The 15,820-nt window shown below is 43.1% G+C and overlaps 1 protein-coding gene across 4 annotated transcripts in view; it reads left to right on the plus strand.

The window, feature by feature from the left end:
- XPO7 (exportin 7) overlaps positions 1 to 15,278 on the plus strand; it is an 86,899-nt gene extending 71,621 nt beyond the window's left edge. For all 4 annotated transcript variants that reach the window (XM_032634794.1, XM_032634796.1, XM_032634792.1 and 1 more), the window contains exons 17-28: positions 445 to 508; positions 921 to 1,029; positions 2,003 to 2,109; positions 4,382 to 4,470; positions 5,209 to 5,316; positions 7,481 to 7,563; positions 7,737 to 7,951; positions 8,188 to 8,326; positions 10,154 to 10,314; positions 11,660 to 11,758; positions 12,297 to 12,424; positions 13,667 to 15,278. In XM_032634794.1, the coding sequence (XP_032490685.1) occupies positions 445 to 508; positions 921 to 1,029; positions 2,003 to 2,109; positions 4,382 to 4,470; positions 5,209 to 5,316; positions 7,481 to 7,563; positions 7,737 to 7,951; positions 8,188 to 8,326; positions 10,154 to 10,314; positions 11,660 to 11,758; positions 12,297 to 12,424; positions 13,667 to 13,760 (1,396 nt within the window). In that variant the 3' untranslated portion in view covers positions 13,761 to 15,278. The remainder of the gene's footprint in view (positions 1 to 444; positions 509 to 920; positions 1,030 to 2,002; positions 2,110 to 4,381; positions 4,471 to 5,208; positions 5,317 to 7,480; positions 7,564 to 7,736; positions 7,952 to 8,187; positions 8,327 to 10,153; positions 10,315 to 11,659; positions 11,759 to 12,296; positions 12,425 to 13,666) is intronic.
- The last annotated feature ends 542 nt before the right edge of the window (positions 15,279 to 15,820 follow it).

The following is a 15,820-nucleotide window of genomic DNA, read 5'->3' on the forward strand; positions in this document are numbered from 1 at the left end:
AACCCTATAAAAATGATCTGAGTGACTTTTTTCTCGGTTCTCCCAAAGATCGTACATAGCTAGTCTCATTCTAAATGCCTAGGAGAGAGGTTAATTCACCACACAGTGGATGCCTGACGTGGGCTTTAGGGCTTAATTCTCTCTTAGAAGCCCCATTGAGAAAAGCTACTCTAGGATATCATGATTCTTGGGGGAAACTGCTGAGTTTTATCTCTTTTCTTACAGATAGGACTTTGGTATGGGTATTCTCTCACTAATCAGTTAAATTCTGCTTAAAAGAGAACACCTGTTTTTCCCATTTGGCAGTGTCATACTCAAATGGTTAAGAAAAATAAGATAGCTGGGTATGGAATTCATAGTACTCTAACCTAGAAAGTGCTCATCCTGCATTAAAGATTCTTAGTTTGCATCACACTTTCCTTGACCCTCTTCCTTTGCCTTTACATACAGTAGTGTAAGGAAACTAGTGAAGCTGAGTGCGGTACAGTTCATGCTGAACAATCACACGGTGAGTGGTTGAGCCCCTCTTCCTGGTTCTGCTCTCCAGCCACACACACACACTCTCTCAGCAAACAAGGGAGATGTTTAAGTTGAGCTCCTCGGCGCTGCTGCCGCCAAAGGCTGTGCCCCGACTCCTGTCACACTGCCAGGTTACACTTACTGTCGTGAGAGCTGCTGTTTGGGATCCAGATAACCTGAGTTATGGTGAAGTCACCGACTGTTACTCATATGGAGATAAGTTAGTTGTAGGTAACAATAACAATAGTTTTTTTTTTTAAATTTTAATACCCCTTACACCCTTAAGGAATGATAATAGAGCCATTAGCTTGAAAGGGCTCAGTAATTCTGAAATTACTGGCTAGCATTCTACCTCTGACCCATGTTTTTATCTTTTTAACTTGTGTTCTTTTTTTCAATAGAGCGAGCACTTTTCATTTTTGGGTATTAACAATCAGTCCAACCTGACAGACATGCGGTGTCGAACTACCTTCTACACAGCACTTGGGCGTCTCCTCATGGTGGATTTAGGTACTGCAATAAGTCCTAGAGGCTCGTGAAGTAATCTGGCATGGTTCTAAATTTTCACTTGAGGCTAGAAAACTAGATGTGGGGGAGGTCTTTTTTGTTGTTTCAACAGTAACAAAACTAGCTGAAATAACAGTCTGATTTCACCAAGAACAGATCATGCTATCATGGTCCCTGTAACTGGAAGAGAAAAACAGTATGAGTCTGAAGTTTTCATTTGATGTGCAGTGGTTCTAAAATTCTTTTCATAATTCTCATCTATAAAATAAGGGAATTGAGAATTCCTAAATGCATCTTGTTAGCCAGATAATCCCCTCCTCCCACACTGAGGTGCAACCCACCTGAGCCGGCCAGCACTCCTCAGTACCCACTTCACTGGCACACGTGAACCAGGAGGGCTTAAGCACCTTTCTGGCTCTGGTTGTGATATTAGCAGTTTGGGCTCAACTTATAAACTGAAGCTTAATAGTATCATAATTTTTTAGCTATTTAAATTTAATCCTACTAAAATTACATTATAAAACCTTCTATATTTACGAAAAATTACTTAAAAAAACAAAAAGAAAGGTATAAAAAGAGGGGCCTCCACAAGCGCCTGATTGAAGTTCAAGTCTCATCTAGTTCTCATACCCCAGCCTCAGTCCTTTCTCAACTGACTGTAGTTCTCAATTAAGGAAACATAAGCAACATAGTACGTTGTACACATCAGAATCTCCGATATTGAATCTCAGTATTGAAAAAATTGGGGCATTCCCGGACTAGATGATTTCTGCCGTGATGATTTTTCTAGTTTAAAAATTATTTCTATACATACATTTTATTCTGAAATTGCTACTAGTACCTATTGGGATTATCAAGGGACCCCCTCTGAATTATCCTTGGGTCTGCTCCTCTGTCATACCATCTTATTTTCCATGCATACACAGCCTTGCGTTTTTTTCTATTGGGGTCACACCCCGGCTTGTTTTCCTTGCAGGAGAGGATGAAGATCAGTACGAGCAGTTCATGCTGCCGCTCACAGCAGCGTTTGAGGCTGTGGCCCAGATGTTTAGTACTAATAGTTTCAACGAGCAAGAGGCAAAGGTGAGTCCTTCACCCACTGACTGATCAGCTTCTGGTTGAGGGCAGTCCCTGAGAGAGACTGGATTGGGCAGCACTGCAGAAAATAGTGCTTATCCATAAATTTCCCACTAATTTAGCTTTTTACTCAATCTCTTGGACTCCAAGGATTTTGAAATAGAAGAACCAGTGTAAGTTTATAAACTCTATTTTTATGTTGAAGTGTGTTCTTAAACAGCCCTTAGGATTTTTTATCTAAGTTTTTAAATGTATTAGCATCAAGTTATTTTATGTTTTCTCATTGCCTTTTTAATCTCTGTTGTATATTTAGTTACGCCCCCTTTTCATTTTCAATACTGCTTATTAGTGCTTTCTCTTTTTTCTAGACGACTTGCCAGAGATTTGTGACTTTTTGCTTTGTTTTAGCTCCATTTTATCTGTGTTTTGTATTTCATTCATTTCTACTCTTTATCTTCATACTTTTTCCTTGGTGTTTATTCTGTGGTTGTAACTTCTTAACTTTTCAGCCCTTCTTTCCTAATGTAATCATTTAAAACTATAAATATCCCTCTAGGTGTATTATTCCACTAGTGTTTTTTGGTTTTGGTTTTGGTTTTTTTAATTGGCATAAAACTTAGTGTCTTAGCCATTTTTAAGTGAATGGTTTAGTAGCATTAAGTATATTCATATTGTTGTGGAACAGGTCTCCAGAATCCACAAGTTTTGATATGTAACATTTTCCATTAGCATTCAGTTCTCTGTATTTTCTAATTTCCATTAAGATTTCTTCTTTGACCCACGAGTCATTTAGAAGGGTTTGTGAATTTCCATACAAATGGAATTTTAAAGTTACCTTTAGTTACTGATTTCTGGCCGTCAGGATGGTCATTTCTTGGTTTTTTGCTTTCCTCATCTTTTTACTTCATGCACACCTGCTCTCTTTACCTATAGATCTCTGTACCAAAACCAGAAAACATTAGACTATTAATATTTGTAGGACTTTTTTGCAGTGTTCATAATGACACTGATACTGAATTTTAGACCCACCAAATAGCTCAGGGGTATTGCCCCCCAAAATGCCAGACTTTACCTGACATTCTAAAATTCTCCTTTTTCATCTTTAGAAAGCCTCTTAGTTTTCTCTCTCCAGATTAGCAGTGAAGTCAGAGAGCAACACCATTTGCCCGACTCGCTCCTCTTTACTCCAGCGTGCTGGGGTCTGAGATGGGTACCATTCAAAGCTAAGCTTAATGTGGAACAGATCAATAACAGGATAGAGTATCAACCACTGTCAAGGATAAGTGAGGGATATCAGTGAATATCAGCCCTTTCCCCCATCAAAAAACAAGTAAAGAACCACCTTGGCCATGAACTACAACCATCACCATATCTCTGTCATGCCTCATATAACAAGTCTTTTAGATTGCCCATGTCTTAGACTTAAAATTGAGCTTATGGTTATCTGTTCAGGAATAGAACTGTTTGCTTAAAGCAGACTGTTAGCAGAAGTGCAGACATTTTTGATAAATGAGTCAGGATACCCAACTGTGCCTACTGATGACTGTTGGCTTTTGAAAGTGCTTTTATTGCTGTTCAGAGCCCACTAGTAAAAGTTCTACTGGGAAAGAGAGCACTGGATTTGGAGTCTTGGTGTTATAAGTCCTAATCCTGGCCCTCTTGCCACCTGCCAGCACAACTATGGGCAAATTATTTGACCTCATTGGGGCTCACTCTTTTTTCTGTAAAAGTATAGTATTAGTACTTTTATAGGTCCAAGATCCAGCACATCAGTCTAATTTCCAGACACCCCAACCAAAGGGCAGATACCTGTAGACTCTTGTCTTGCTTCTGGCGGAGTCTACATTTGCATTCCTGTGGCGCTGGCACCTTTGTAATTAGATGTGGACCAGACCTTTAGGAATATGCCTCTTCTCCCTCTTCTTGTATGTACTTTTTTGCCTTTTTTTTCCCTTATTATTCTTGAATAAGCTTTTTTGCTTTTCTACTTTTTACATATGATTTATCACATTAATGTCTTAAAATTTTATCAGCCTCTATTTTTGCCATGATGGGCCAGGAACCATCCCTTTCTCTTGGTATAAAAAGCTTCCAAAACTAATTTTCCAAGTGAAGAGATTCCATTCTAGTATGGAAGAGATCGATTGAGAATATTTGGGAAGGAGTATTTGTTGAATGATGGGAGGAAGAATTTGATTACAGATATGTGAAATCCCCATCAGGTGGTTACAGGTTTGGTTTTTCTTGTATCTTAACGTATTTTTGCCTTCTACTACAGCGAACTCTAGTTGGCCTAGTAAGAGACCTGAGAGGGATAGCTTTCGCCTTCAATGCCAAGACCAGCTTCATGATGCTGTTTGAATGGATGTATCCTAACTCAAACTAGGAGCGTACCACAGCAAGCCTTGACTGGAGTGTGAATGGGTGATGAAGTCATCAGGGAAGGTGGGGGGAAGGAGTTGTGAGGCAAAAGAAGGTGAAGAGTTACCCAGAAGGCCTGCCATATGTCTTGTAAGCTGTCATTCCACAGTGGTCCAATAATATGATGCCGCCTGCTTTGGTCACTGAGATTGGGAAATGAGTGAGGTGGCTTCGCAGTTTCTCTTTTGGGTCCCAGTTATATAAATGCCTGTGGAATTGTCGCGTGGGAATTTTGCTACACTTAGAAAAGAGAGACATTACAATCTACAAAAAAAAGACAGCTGTACTAGGAATTAGAAAGTCTGACCTTACTAACTTCATAACCTTGAACAAATCACCTCAAATCTAAGTGCCTCTGTCTCTCGGATAGTTGGGTAAAGGAACTAGCTGCTTCCCTGTCACATCACAGAAGTGGTAAGAGGACAGAACAATATGAAATACATTGTGCTCCTCAGAAGAAAGGCATTATGTAAATTACAATGTGTCATTAGATGCCTATTACGAGTTAAAGGACACACATCGCTTTAGCACCTTCTGGTTAGAAAGACTCTTAAGATTAGCAAGCAAGAGACGGGAAATTAGAGAACTGGGATTTGGCAGATTGTGCTTGACCAGTGCTGAGAAATTACTGTAAGTTCTGTACCTTTCTGGATTCAGAATTCTTCCTTAGCTTTTCATTTACAGCTACCCATCCTACATGCCAATTCTCCAGCGGGCAATTGAGCTATGGTACCATGATCCAGCCTGTACCACACCTGTGCTCAAGCTAATGGCTGAATTGGTTCATAATAGGTAAGCAGGGAGATTTTCAAAGGGTACAGCTGCCCTTTTATCTGAGAGATCCCTAAGATAATTTGCTTTATCTAGTGTTTTCAGCAGATTGTGGAAGATATTAAGATTCACTGCTATCAAAATTTGAAAACCTCTAAAAGATTATAGTGTATGTTTTTATTTGTTTGAAAGAAGGGTGTCCCCAACCACACAATGCAATAGCTGCATGCAGGAAATAAGTCACTTTAAAAAGAGTCTCAAGGGGCCTCCCTGGTGGCGCAGTGGTTGAGAGTCCGCCTGCCGATGCAGGGGACGCGGATTCATGGAAGCGGCTGGGCCCGTGAGCCATGGCCGCTGAGCCTGCGCGTCCGGAGCCTGTGCTCCGCAACGGGAGGGGCCGCAACAGTGAGAGGCCCGCGTACCCCCCAAAAAAAAAAAAAAAAAAGTCTCAAGATAGCCACTCTTAAGAGAAGTGAATTTGGCAACCAAAATTCTGATTTCCCTGCCCACATGTATAAAAGTTAACATTTAGTGATGGTGCCACGTCCATCACATTCTATAGTTCACATTTCATAGAGACTATTGAGAGGGATGCAGACATGTTAGAACACTCTTTCTGCAGAAAGGGATTTGTTAGGCAGATTACAGCTGGATTGGTAAAGATTTATCTTAAAAGTGAGAAAGATTTCCAAAATACCACATTTTAGATTTGCCCAGCAACTTAAGAATGGAAAGGAAAGAAAACTCTAGCACCTTGACTTCACTAGGATTTCAGGTCTGTATCTGCCTCTTAAGGCACCCTGAGAATTAATAATTTTTAAAACTGTCTTAGTGAAGAAGTGGGTAATATTCATAGAAGCTATAGCCTCCCATGAGGCTTATAGTTAAGACTTATTCATTTATACAATAGACATTTAAGAACATCTACTCTTTGCCACTTAGGTACTTTCATATCGATTGTGCCAGACAAAACCTCTGCCCACTTAGATGTTGCATTCTGGGGGGATGACAGTAAAAAAAAAAAAAAAAAAAAGTGTGGAAGATAATTTCAGACAGTGGTACATGCTATGAAAAGTTAAATAAGGTAATAAAACACAGGGGAATTGGAAGGAGAGAAGGCCTCTCAGGAAGGTAATATGAATGAGCAGAAAGATTCTGGTATCCCTGCAAGGATAAGGGGGAAAAGCATTCTAAACAGAAAACAACTGCAGAGGTCCCAAGATGGGATGAACTTGCTGGGACTTGAGACAGCAGAACGCCACTGGCTGGAGCCTGGTGAAGGAGGGGAGGTCAAGGTAGGCGACGAGTCAGACAGATCGTGTGGTGACTTAGTACAGCAGTAGTGAAGAATGGCGTGTACTCTCATTACACGGGAAGCTACTGGAGTATATTAAGCAGGAATTAAAATGATATCATTGACATTATTTAAAGGTCTCATTCTGGCTACATGTGGAGAATGAGACTACAGGGGCAGGAGTGGAAGCAGAAGGACCACACAGGAGACGGGTGGGTTCAGGGCATATTGTAGAGCTGGCTCTTGATGGATTCTACGTAGGGAGGGGAGGAAGAAAGAATCCAGAGGACTTCTGGGTTTGAGACCTTAGCAGCCATGAGGTCCTCACGCTCATTAAGCAGTAGAACAAACCAAGGAGGAGGAGCTCTGGTCTAGGGCACAGTCAGGAACCCAAAACTCAGGTGGTTGACATTGTCTGCCCTCCTGACCTCACTCCCCTTGTAACATTCTCAGTTCCTTTACAGCTTCTCCTCTTCTAAAGTGGACACGATGCTCGTACCCCTCCTTCAGTTGCTACTGAAGCTGTAAAGGTGAATGTAGATTAAAGTCCGAAGGGATGTGAGTTAGTATGACCCAGAAGTGACTGTGATAAAAGCTAAACTTTAAGCAAATTGAGAATTTTAAGAGAATAATTTTATCTACTGCCTCATTTTCTTTGTTTCTTTTAAACGTTTTCAGCTTGAGCAGAACTTGAATCTAGTATGTTGGTCTTCAAGATACAAGCTACATCACTGGTTATCTTGGGTTAACTTGGTTATTTCACATTAGGATAAGTAATCTGCATGTCTTCGTGCAAAAAGTATCACCTAACGTACTCAGGGGAGAGCCTGAGGTAGCCTAGTCTTCCAGCAACATACCTCTGACTTTGTCTCCTCTGTGTTCTCTGCTCAGATCCCAGCGACTCCAGTTTGATGTCTCTTCCCCCAATGGCATCTTACTCTTCAGAGAAACCAGCAAGATGATAACAATGTATGGTAAGTGCTTAAGAGGAGCAGAACCCTAGAAGTGAGTTCCAGCTCAGTCACCACTCCGCACTGTGGGTCTCATACGCTCGTGTCACAGCGCCAGCTGGTGCCAAGAGGATTGAGGCAGTATGTGAGCTGTCAGTTACCACATGATTGAGTAAATCTGTATCTTGTCTACTCAGGCAATCGCATCCTGACACTAGGAGAGGTCCCGAAGGATCAGGTCTATGCGCTGAAGCTCAAGGGCATCTCCATCTGCTTCTCCATGCTGAAGGCTGCTCTCAGTGGGAGTTACGTCAATTTTGGAGTCTTCCGTCTCTATGGGGATGACGCCCTGGACAATGCTCTACAGACCTTCATCAAGCTGCTTCTCTCTATTCCCCACAGCGACCTCCTGGTAAGCCCTAAGCGTCGTTGACGGGATCCGAGCCCTACGTCATGTCGGTCTTTTTTTTTTTTTTTTTTTCTGCTGAGACCATGATTGAATGTTTCTCTGAAGAACTAGAAGCTGGCTCCACCTAGGTCTTCTGTCTTCCCGTCTGAAGGGAGCTAAGCTATTTTATTGAAGATCTTGGTCCACACATGCTGAGGTACACAGCAGCTAAGCCGATCTTCATCCTCCTTCTCCCACAGGATTACCCCAAGCTCAGCCAGTCTTACTATTCACTACTGGAAGTCCTGACCCAGGACCACATGAACTTTATTGCAAGCCTGGAACCTCATGTCATCATGTATATTCTCTCTTCCATTTCTGAAGGACTTACTGCACTTGGTAAGCACCTGGGTGGGCGGGCGGGTGAGTTGGTTGGTTGGTTTTTACCACTTAGCTAAACAGAAGGGAGAGTCTTGCCCCAGCATCCAAAAGGATTACTGCTTTGGGGAGCGCATCCTAACAACAGAGTGTATAGTTCACGGGTACGTTCTCAGGCAGCAAATACTTAGTGATGCCCTCCTGTGGACCAGGCACTTTGCTTGGCACTAAGGGTACAGTAATCAGTCCTTGTCCTTTAGGAGCTTTTTATCTGGTAGATGAAATAGACATGTAAACGGACAACTGCCTGTTTACCACCCTTACCTGTGTACACACAGCAGTAGGGTAAGTACGGAGTGCTGTGGGAGGGCTCGGGAAGAATACCTAAACTCCTGGCTTTGAGGAGGTAGGGTCCTGCAAGGCTGGCTGCAAGAGTTGGCATCAAAGCGTAAACCTAACAGGTGAACCGGCGTTATCAGATTAGTGGAGGAAGACGCTTCCCAGCAGCAGGAACCGCAAGTACTAGCACCTGTTGGCAAAAAAACCCCCAGGAAATCCAGATGGCTGGCACACTCGTGCAGAAGAGAAGAGGGGGAATGAAGTGAAGCCAGAGGGAGAGAGAGAAGCAGGGGCAAATCTGGAGATCACAAAGGCTGCCCTTAAGCCATATCAGTATGTTTGGGTTCTCTCCTTAGGGCACTGGAAGGTTTTACACAGCTAGCTCCATAAGTTTTTTCATCCTGTTCTACCTGGTTCTTGTCAACCATTTTGTTACCAAGCTGCATTCCAGCAGTCTTAGTCAGTGTGTATGTGTTCAGAGAATACAGTACATTTTTATCTTAGGCTGAGCAAAACATAAATAGGAAGATTAAGTCAACTGCAAAATAATCACGAAGCACAGAGAATGCCTTTGGATTGTCCGCTGTGGTGAGTTAGCCACACCTCTGCTCTGGGCCACTTCTTTGATACGCACTTACCTCCAGCAGGGGGCGTAGCCGTATCTAGAACAGTCCAGCCAGGGTATCAGACCCTGCTTTGGAAGGCTGTTTTTTAGCTTCTTGAAAATAGAGGGACCTCTGCATGAACGGAAGCAGCATGCTTTACTGTTTTAGGCCTGTGGCCTGTGCCTCACCTAGTCAGCTCTGTCTGCAGGCTGTGCTGCAGTGTCCCCTTAATAAAATGAACAGACAAGTCTGCAGCTTCCCACCGCACGCTCCCCCGGAGATGCTACAGATAAACAAATAGTACAGCGCCCCACTGCAACGAACTGTAGGTGTTGATAGGCTGTATTAGTTTAGTGACAGTCCCCCAGGTAACTCAGAATATGGGCTCACACCTCAGACTTGGATTCTAATCACAGCTCTTCCAGTGACTAGCAGTGTGACCTGGAGGCAAGTCAACATAACCTCTCCAAACTTCAGTTTACTCATTGGTAAAATGGAACACCTACCTCCTGGAGTTCTCAAGAGGATAAAATAGAGATGATAACCTGTAAAGTCCTTGGCACAATGTCTGGCACAATAAAAAATACTTGCTATATTGTAAGCTATTTGATATTTTTTATGAAGCATAAGACATAAATCCACAGCACGTTGAGTCAATAATTTCAATATTGTTTATACTATTACCTATCATGACAGGCTCATTTTCAAACTTAGAATTGGACCTTGCTGTATGATGAGGGTGAGAGGTTAATAGGCAGCATCCCAAGCCGTGGTCTTGGCTGCACTGACCACAGTGCCCAGTCTGACTGGGGACCTCTGTGGGATCTCAGCTACGGGCAACTCATGTCACCATGAGCAGCTCAGTATCTCTGCTCTATTCCACCCCTCCCCCTCTTTCTTCCAGACACCATGGTATGCACAGGCTGCTGCTCCTGCCTGGACCACATTGTGACATACCTCTTCAAGCAGCTTTCACGTAGCACCAAGAAGAGGACAACGCCCCTGAACCAGGAGAGTGACCGCTTTCTGCATATCATGCAGCAGCATCCAGAGATGATCCAGCAGGTAAGGAGCATGAGGGCTAGGAGGCAGTGCGGGTGTCCCACGGTGGGAGAACCTCTCTGTGAGAGAGGAGAGGCCAAGCAAGATGAAGAGGCTGGCTAACATCTCACCTGGTTAATGCTGCCAAGGTGAATTTTACACCTTAAAATTGCAGTGGATTTTCAGTTACCTGAGTAATCACTGGATATGGATATAGAAAATCTGAAAAAATCAAATTATAATTGTTCTCCGAGTGTCACACTAACCCCCATGCCTTGGGCCTGTCCCGTGAGCACTATCCTCCTTCCGTGACAGTGACTTTGCTCATCCATTGCTGTAAATGGAGCGTGAGTTAGCAGTATCCAGCTGTAAAACTTGTAATGCCACTTGCAAAACAGAAACAAGAGTGCAGGACAGGGAATTTCCTGGCGGTCCAGTGGTTAGGAGTCCAAGCCTTAACTGCCAAGGGCGTGGGCTCGTTCCCTGATTGGAGAACTAAGATCCCCGCAATCCTCATGGCACGGCCAAAAAAAGATTGTACCACCTTTGCTTTCAATTTAAAAAAAAAAAAAAAAAAAAAAAAAGAGGGGCTTCCCTGGTGGTGCAGTGGTTGGGAGTCCGCCTGCCGATGCAGGGGACGTGGGTTCGTGCCCCGGTCCGGGAAGATCCCACACGCCGCGGAGCGGCTGGGCCCGTGAGCCATGGCCGCTGAGCCTGCGCGTCCGGAGCCTGTGCTCTGCAACGGGAGAGGCCACAACAGTGAGAGGCCCGCGTACAGCCAAAAAAAAAAAAAGTGCAGGACAAAAAGAGATAACTGACCACGTGGAGATCAAACCATATGCTTACCATTATTTTATTTGTATGCAACATCTTTTCAAAAATAAGATTTGCAGGAATATACCAGATAAAAATACATAAGGAAAAAGAATCAATGGAAGTAGACTTTTAGCCAATAATATTTTAACCAATCTCATCTTTGTCTACGTTGTTCTCTAAAGGAGTAGTGAACATTCCCAAAATGTTATAAAGCTCTCTCTTCTGCGAAAAGATCCTGGGAGCTATAGTGCAAGGTGATTTTGCCTATTATAATCATTTACTTGACCCATCCCATTACCCACAAAACTCTAGGTTAACTGGAAAGGCCCATTTTTAATTGAATTTTCAAACCAATTTAAAGAACAAGAAAGGAAATATCTTAGAAACAAAACTTACCTTGTAATAGAAGATTTAAATGAAGCTTCATGAAATATTCGTCTGGTTTACTCTAGATAGAAAAGACTTCAACCTAATAAACACCTCTGTTTGGAATCTGTAATTCTATCTTGAGTAGCCACACACTAGGTCACTGCCTCAGATTCTCCATTTCCAGATGCTGTCAACGGTGCTGAACATCATCATCTTCGAAGACTGTAGGAACCAGTGGTCTATGTCCCGACCCCTACTCGGCTTGATACTACTTAATGAAAAGGTAAGAGAACAGCTCCCTGGTGTCCAGGGCACTGAGAAACACTTACAGCGACACCCTACGGTGGCGAAAGAGGGAAAGTGGCCCATTCTCTGAGCATGTCCTATTCATGCTCTGAACAGCATATAATCACTTAACGGTTAGAAGTCAGCACCTGTGGCAGTTCAGACAAAAGGGAAAGGATGAGGAAGTGTGACAAGGAGAGAAGATACCTAGAGATCAGAGCACCTAAGGCCTAAGTTCTAGTTCCAGCTCTGCCATAAACAGACATAAGTAAGTCTAGAGATTCCTATAAAAGAAGAATCTGGATCAGATGACCCCCACAGCATTTACAAATTTAAAGTTCTAGATTTTTAAGTAAGATAAAGATATATTATCCTACAGGTGCTTGCTTGAACTTTAAAAATAACCAAGTATCCAATTTTAATAGATATTCCATTTGTTGGAGGAGAACACTCCTTCCACTCTACAGATGATGAAGGGCTAGTCAGCCTTTCCCCATCTTCTCTCCTTACTGCCCCCCCCCCACTTTGCCCTACAGTATTTTTCTGACCTAAGGAACAGTATCGTGAACAGCCAGCCACCAGAGAAGCAGCAGGCTATGCATCTGTGTTTCGAAAACCTGATGGAAGGCATTGAGCGAAATCTTCTAACGAAAAACAGAGACAGGTGAGTGTGGAAGGCTCTGGCAAGAAACCCTAGGCAAGTGTTACTTTTCAAATCACTGAAATGAGGGAGACTCCTTAAAAGTCTTTTAGAGGCCGTCTAAAGCAGTGCTGCCCAATAGAAAAGCAAGCCACAAAGTAATTCTAAATTTTCTAGTTGCCACAACTAAAAAGGGTAAAAAGAAACAGACAGCATTCATTTTAATATATTTTATTTAACCCATGTATCCAAAATAATGTGTCCATGTGTAATCAATATTTTTAAATTGAGAATTTTAAGATTCTTTTTGTTGTACTGAGTCTTCAAGATCCTGTGTATTTTACACTGAACAGGGCATCTCAATTCATATGCTACCTTTTTTTTTTTTTTTTTTTTGCGGTACGCGGGCCTCTCACTGTTGTGGCCCCTCCCGTTGCGGAGCACAGGCTCCGGATGTGCAGGCTCAGTGGCCATGGCTCACGGGCCCAGCCGCTCCGCGGCACGTGGGATCTTCCCGGACCGGGGCACGAACCCGCGTCCCTTCCATCGGCAGGCGGACTCTCAACCACTGCACCACCAGGGAAGCCCCATATGCTACATTTTCATCGGAAATACTTGATTTGTATTTAGATTTCATAAAACTTACAGTTGCAATTAGATTCCCATACTCAAGTTGTTCCAAACATACTTAGAAGTTGTCCAATAACTGAACTGAACATCAGGTTTTTCTAAATTGATTTTTAATTTTTCTTTAATTTTAATTAATTTAAAATATGGCATTTTAATTAAGGTGCGATTGGGGAACTGAATTTTAAATTTCTTTTAATTGGATTCAGTTCCTCAGTTGCACTGAGCACAGTTCAGGTGTCTACAGCCACGTGTGGCTAATGGCTGCCATACTGGACAGCACGGGTCTCTTGGCATTAAGAAATGAGACAGCTTCATCCTCTCCCAGCTCTCACTTCGTGAGGGTTACTTCCCGTCTCTGTCAGTGAGATTCCTTTTGTGCTGCCATGAACCCAAGGTGATCCTCAGAGCCCCAGATTTGACCAGATCTCGAGGCCTGCCATGAAGTTGTCAGGTAGAAAGGGGTGCAAAACTAGCCCAAACTTTCCCTTAAAGTCTTAAGACTGAGATTAACTGACCTTAGAAACAACCGATTCATACGTTCTGCCTCTCAGTAGCCACTTGTCTGCTAGAAACATTTTAGGCAAAGATCTTTCCCTTCCACCCTGCTCCCCCAACCTACATGCATCCTCTCTGTAGGTTCACCCAGAATCTGTCAGCATTCCGTCGAGAAGTCAACGACTCGATGAAGAATTCCACTTACGGCGTGAATAGCAATGATATGATGAGCTGACACCTCCTTGGACTCTACCTGTACAGAGCAGCGTCCCTTTGGTCTGGCCCAGAGGGGCGAACAATTACAATGGAGAGGGCCTGGCTGATCCCGGCCCCCTCCTCCAGGGGTGTGGGGAAAATGGCAAAGGTCAACTAGCTTCTTCCCCAGGGAATAGGCGTGTGAGTGCACTCACTAGGGGGGGCAGGGCGCTGCTGGTTCCTGGGGGATTGGGTGGGAAGGGTGGTGGGAGGAGATAGAGACACAAATGTGTGAGACTCCAGCCCCCTCCTCCTGGGGCCGCCCACGGGGAAAGAACCCCAGTGTCCTGTCACAACCTGCCTTGTATAAACATGTACATTTTTTCATAACATTTTGAACAAGGTTTATATTGACTCAAGTTTAAAAACAAAGTGTGACTGAAAAATTTTTACAGAGTCTAGTGCACCAATGCTGATGTGAGGGGTTATGTATGCGAGTGAGGAAAAAATGTGTATTCTGGTGGCCTGAAGCTTTACTGGACGAGGATGTGTGAACGTGCAGAGATATATTTAGTGACACAGTGTAGAGAGGCAAAAAAGAAAAAAAAGAAAAAAAAAAGTAAAAATTCCAAATGTATATTTTTTCTTATTACCCTTTCCTTGCCCCCCAAATTATCACTTCCTGTTACTGTATCACCCTTGTTATTAGGAACTCTAAGCCATGCGGAGCACCATCCCTCCCCCTTCAACCCAGATGCTGCCCTAGGTCCCTTGGCCTCTTGCGGTGACAGACAACTCCAGCTAAAAGTGTTTGGTGTTCTTAGCTTCATCCTCTTTCCCACTTCGCTTATCCCCATCCTCAGACATATGCCTCTTGCTTTTAAAAGCCAGATGTAACTCTGTGATTTAGGGTTCTCGGTCTCTGTGAAAGTGGAGACCAGAGAGAAGGAATTGAGCCAGTTGCTCTCCTGTTGAGCAATCTGGATGAGTCCACCAGAGGCCCAGTCGTGTGTGGCCAATAACTTTTAGTCTTCCCCAGCCCTTGAGGCAGTGTGTGTGGATGTGTGCGTGTGGATATTTATATATGTACCCTGCACTCGTGAATGTATGGACTGGAGGAAGTTACGACAGCGGAGGGGTTCTTAATAACAAGGTCTACCTAGCATGAAGTATTTAACATTCTCCCACCCCTTTAAAAATATACATTTTTATAAAATGAAAACCATAATAAATGTTTTGAATATTAAAAAAAATTAACCTACGGAGGAAAATTAATGGAGAAAGCTATTTGCCTTGTACTTTTTCCACAATTGTTGCTGCTAGTTGTACGCATCTCTAGTTCAGCTCTTGCCCATGGGACACTCATCAATTAGGTTTTTTTTTTATTTCTCTCCTCTGCCCCCAGAAACAAGCCTGTTAATTTTTTTTCCTTCTCCTCTGGCGACTGTGTGGTGAATCCTTTCTTGCGTGGTCAGGTTGCGGATAGACTTGTGAGGGTGTTTGCTGCATACAAGTGTAAGCATTGTGACCGCCAATAAACTTCAGTGGTTTCTACTGACCTGGTTTCAGCGATCAAGTCTAGTGTGTCTGCAGGGACACGTCTCACTCTGAACTCATGAAGATGTTTGGAACGTGCATTCCTAAAAGCCAGTGGGTGACAGGCACCCCTCAACCTTGTGAAATTAGCTTCCCATCGGACTAAGTCTGACTCAATGTCATTTAAAAATAGGATTCATTTAGTTGATATATATCTGTATATAAAAAATGTGCTGGGTCCACAGTTATAAAAGTGAAGCCACTTTATGAGCTTCCAGGTGGTAACCAAGAAAGAAGTAATAATTGCAGAAATCCCAGTTTAGTTAATGTTCTGACATATGCTCCTCAATGTGGGCTGGGTTTCACTCATTAGACCCCGACAAGTTCAAGGATAAGTGTTATCCCCCAAAATACTTGGCAGACCTCATGAGCCAGAACTGTCAAATGAAGAACACTACCAGGAACAGGGACTGTTCCTCATCCCCCATGCTGATGTAGTGCCTAGGGGTTAAAGAATTTAGTTGCCAGGAACATTGAAAAGTATTAAGGTTCTGCGATACCTAC

Source organism: Phocoena sinus, chromosome 6 (assembly GCF_008692025.1).
Source record: "Phocoena sinus isolate mPhoSin1 chromosome 6, mPhoSin1.pri, whole genome shotgun sequence".
Lineage (NCBI taxonomy): Eukaryota > Metazoa > Chordata > Mammalia > Artiodactyla > Phocoenidae > Phocoena > Phocoena sinus.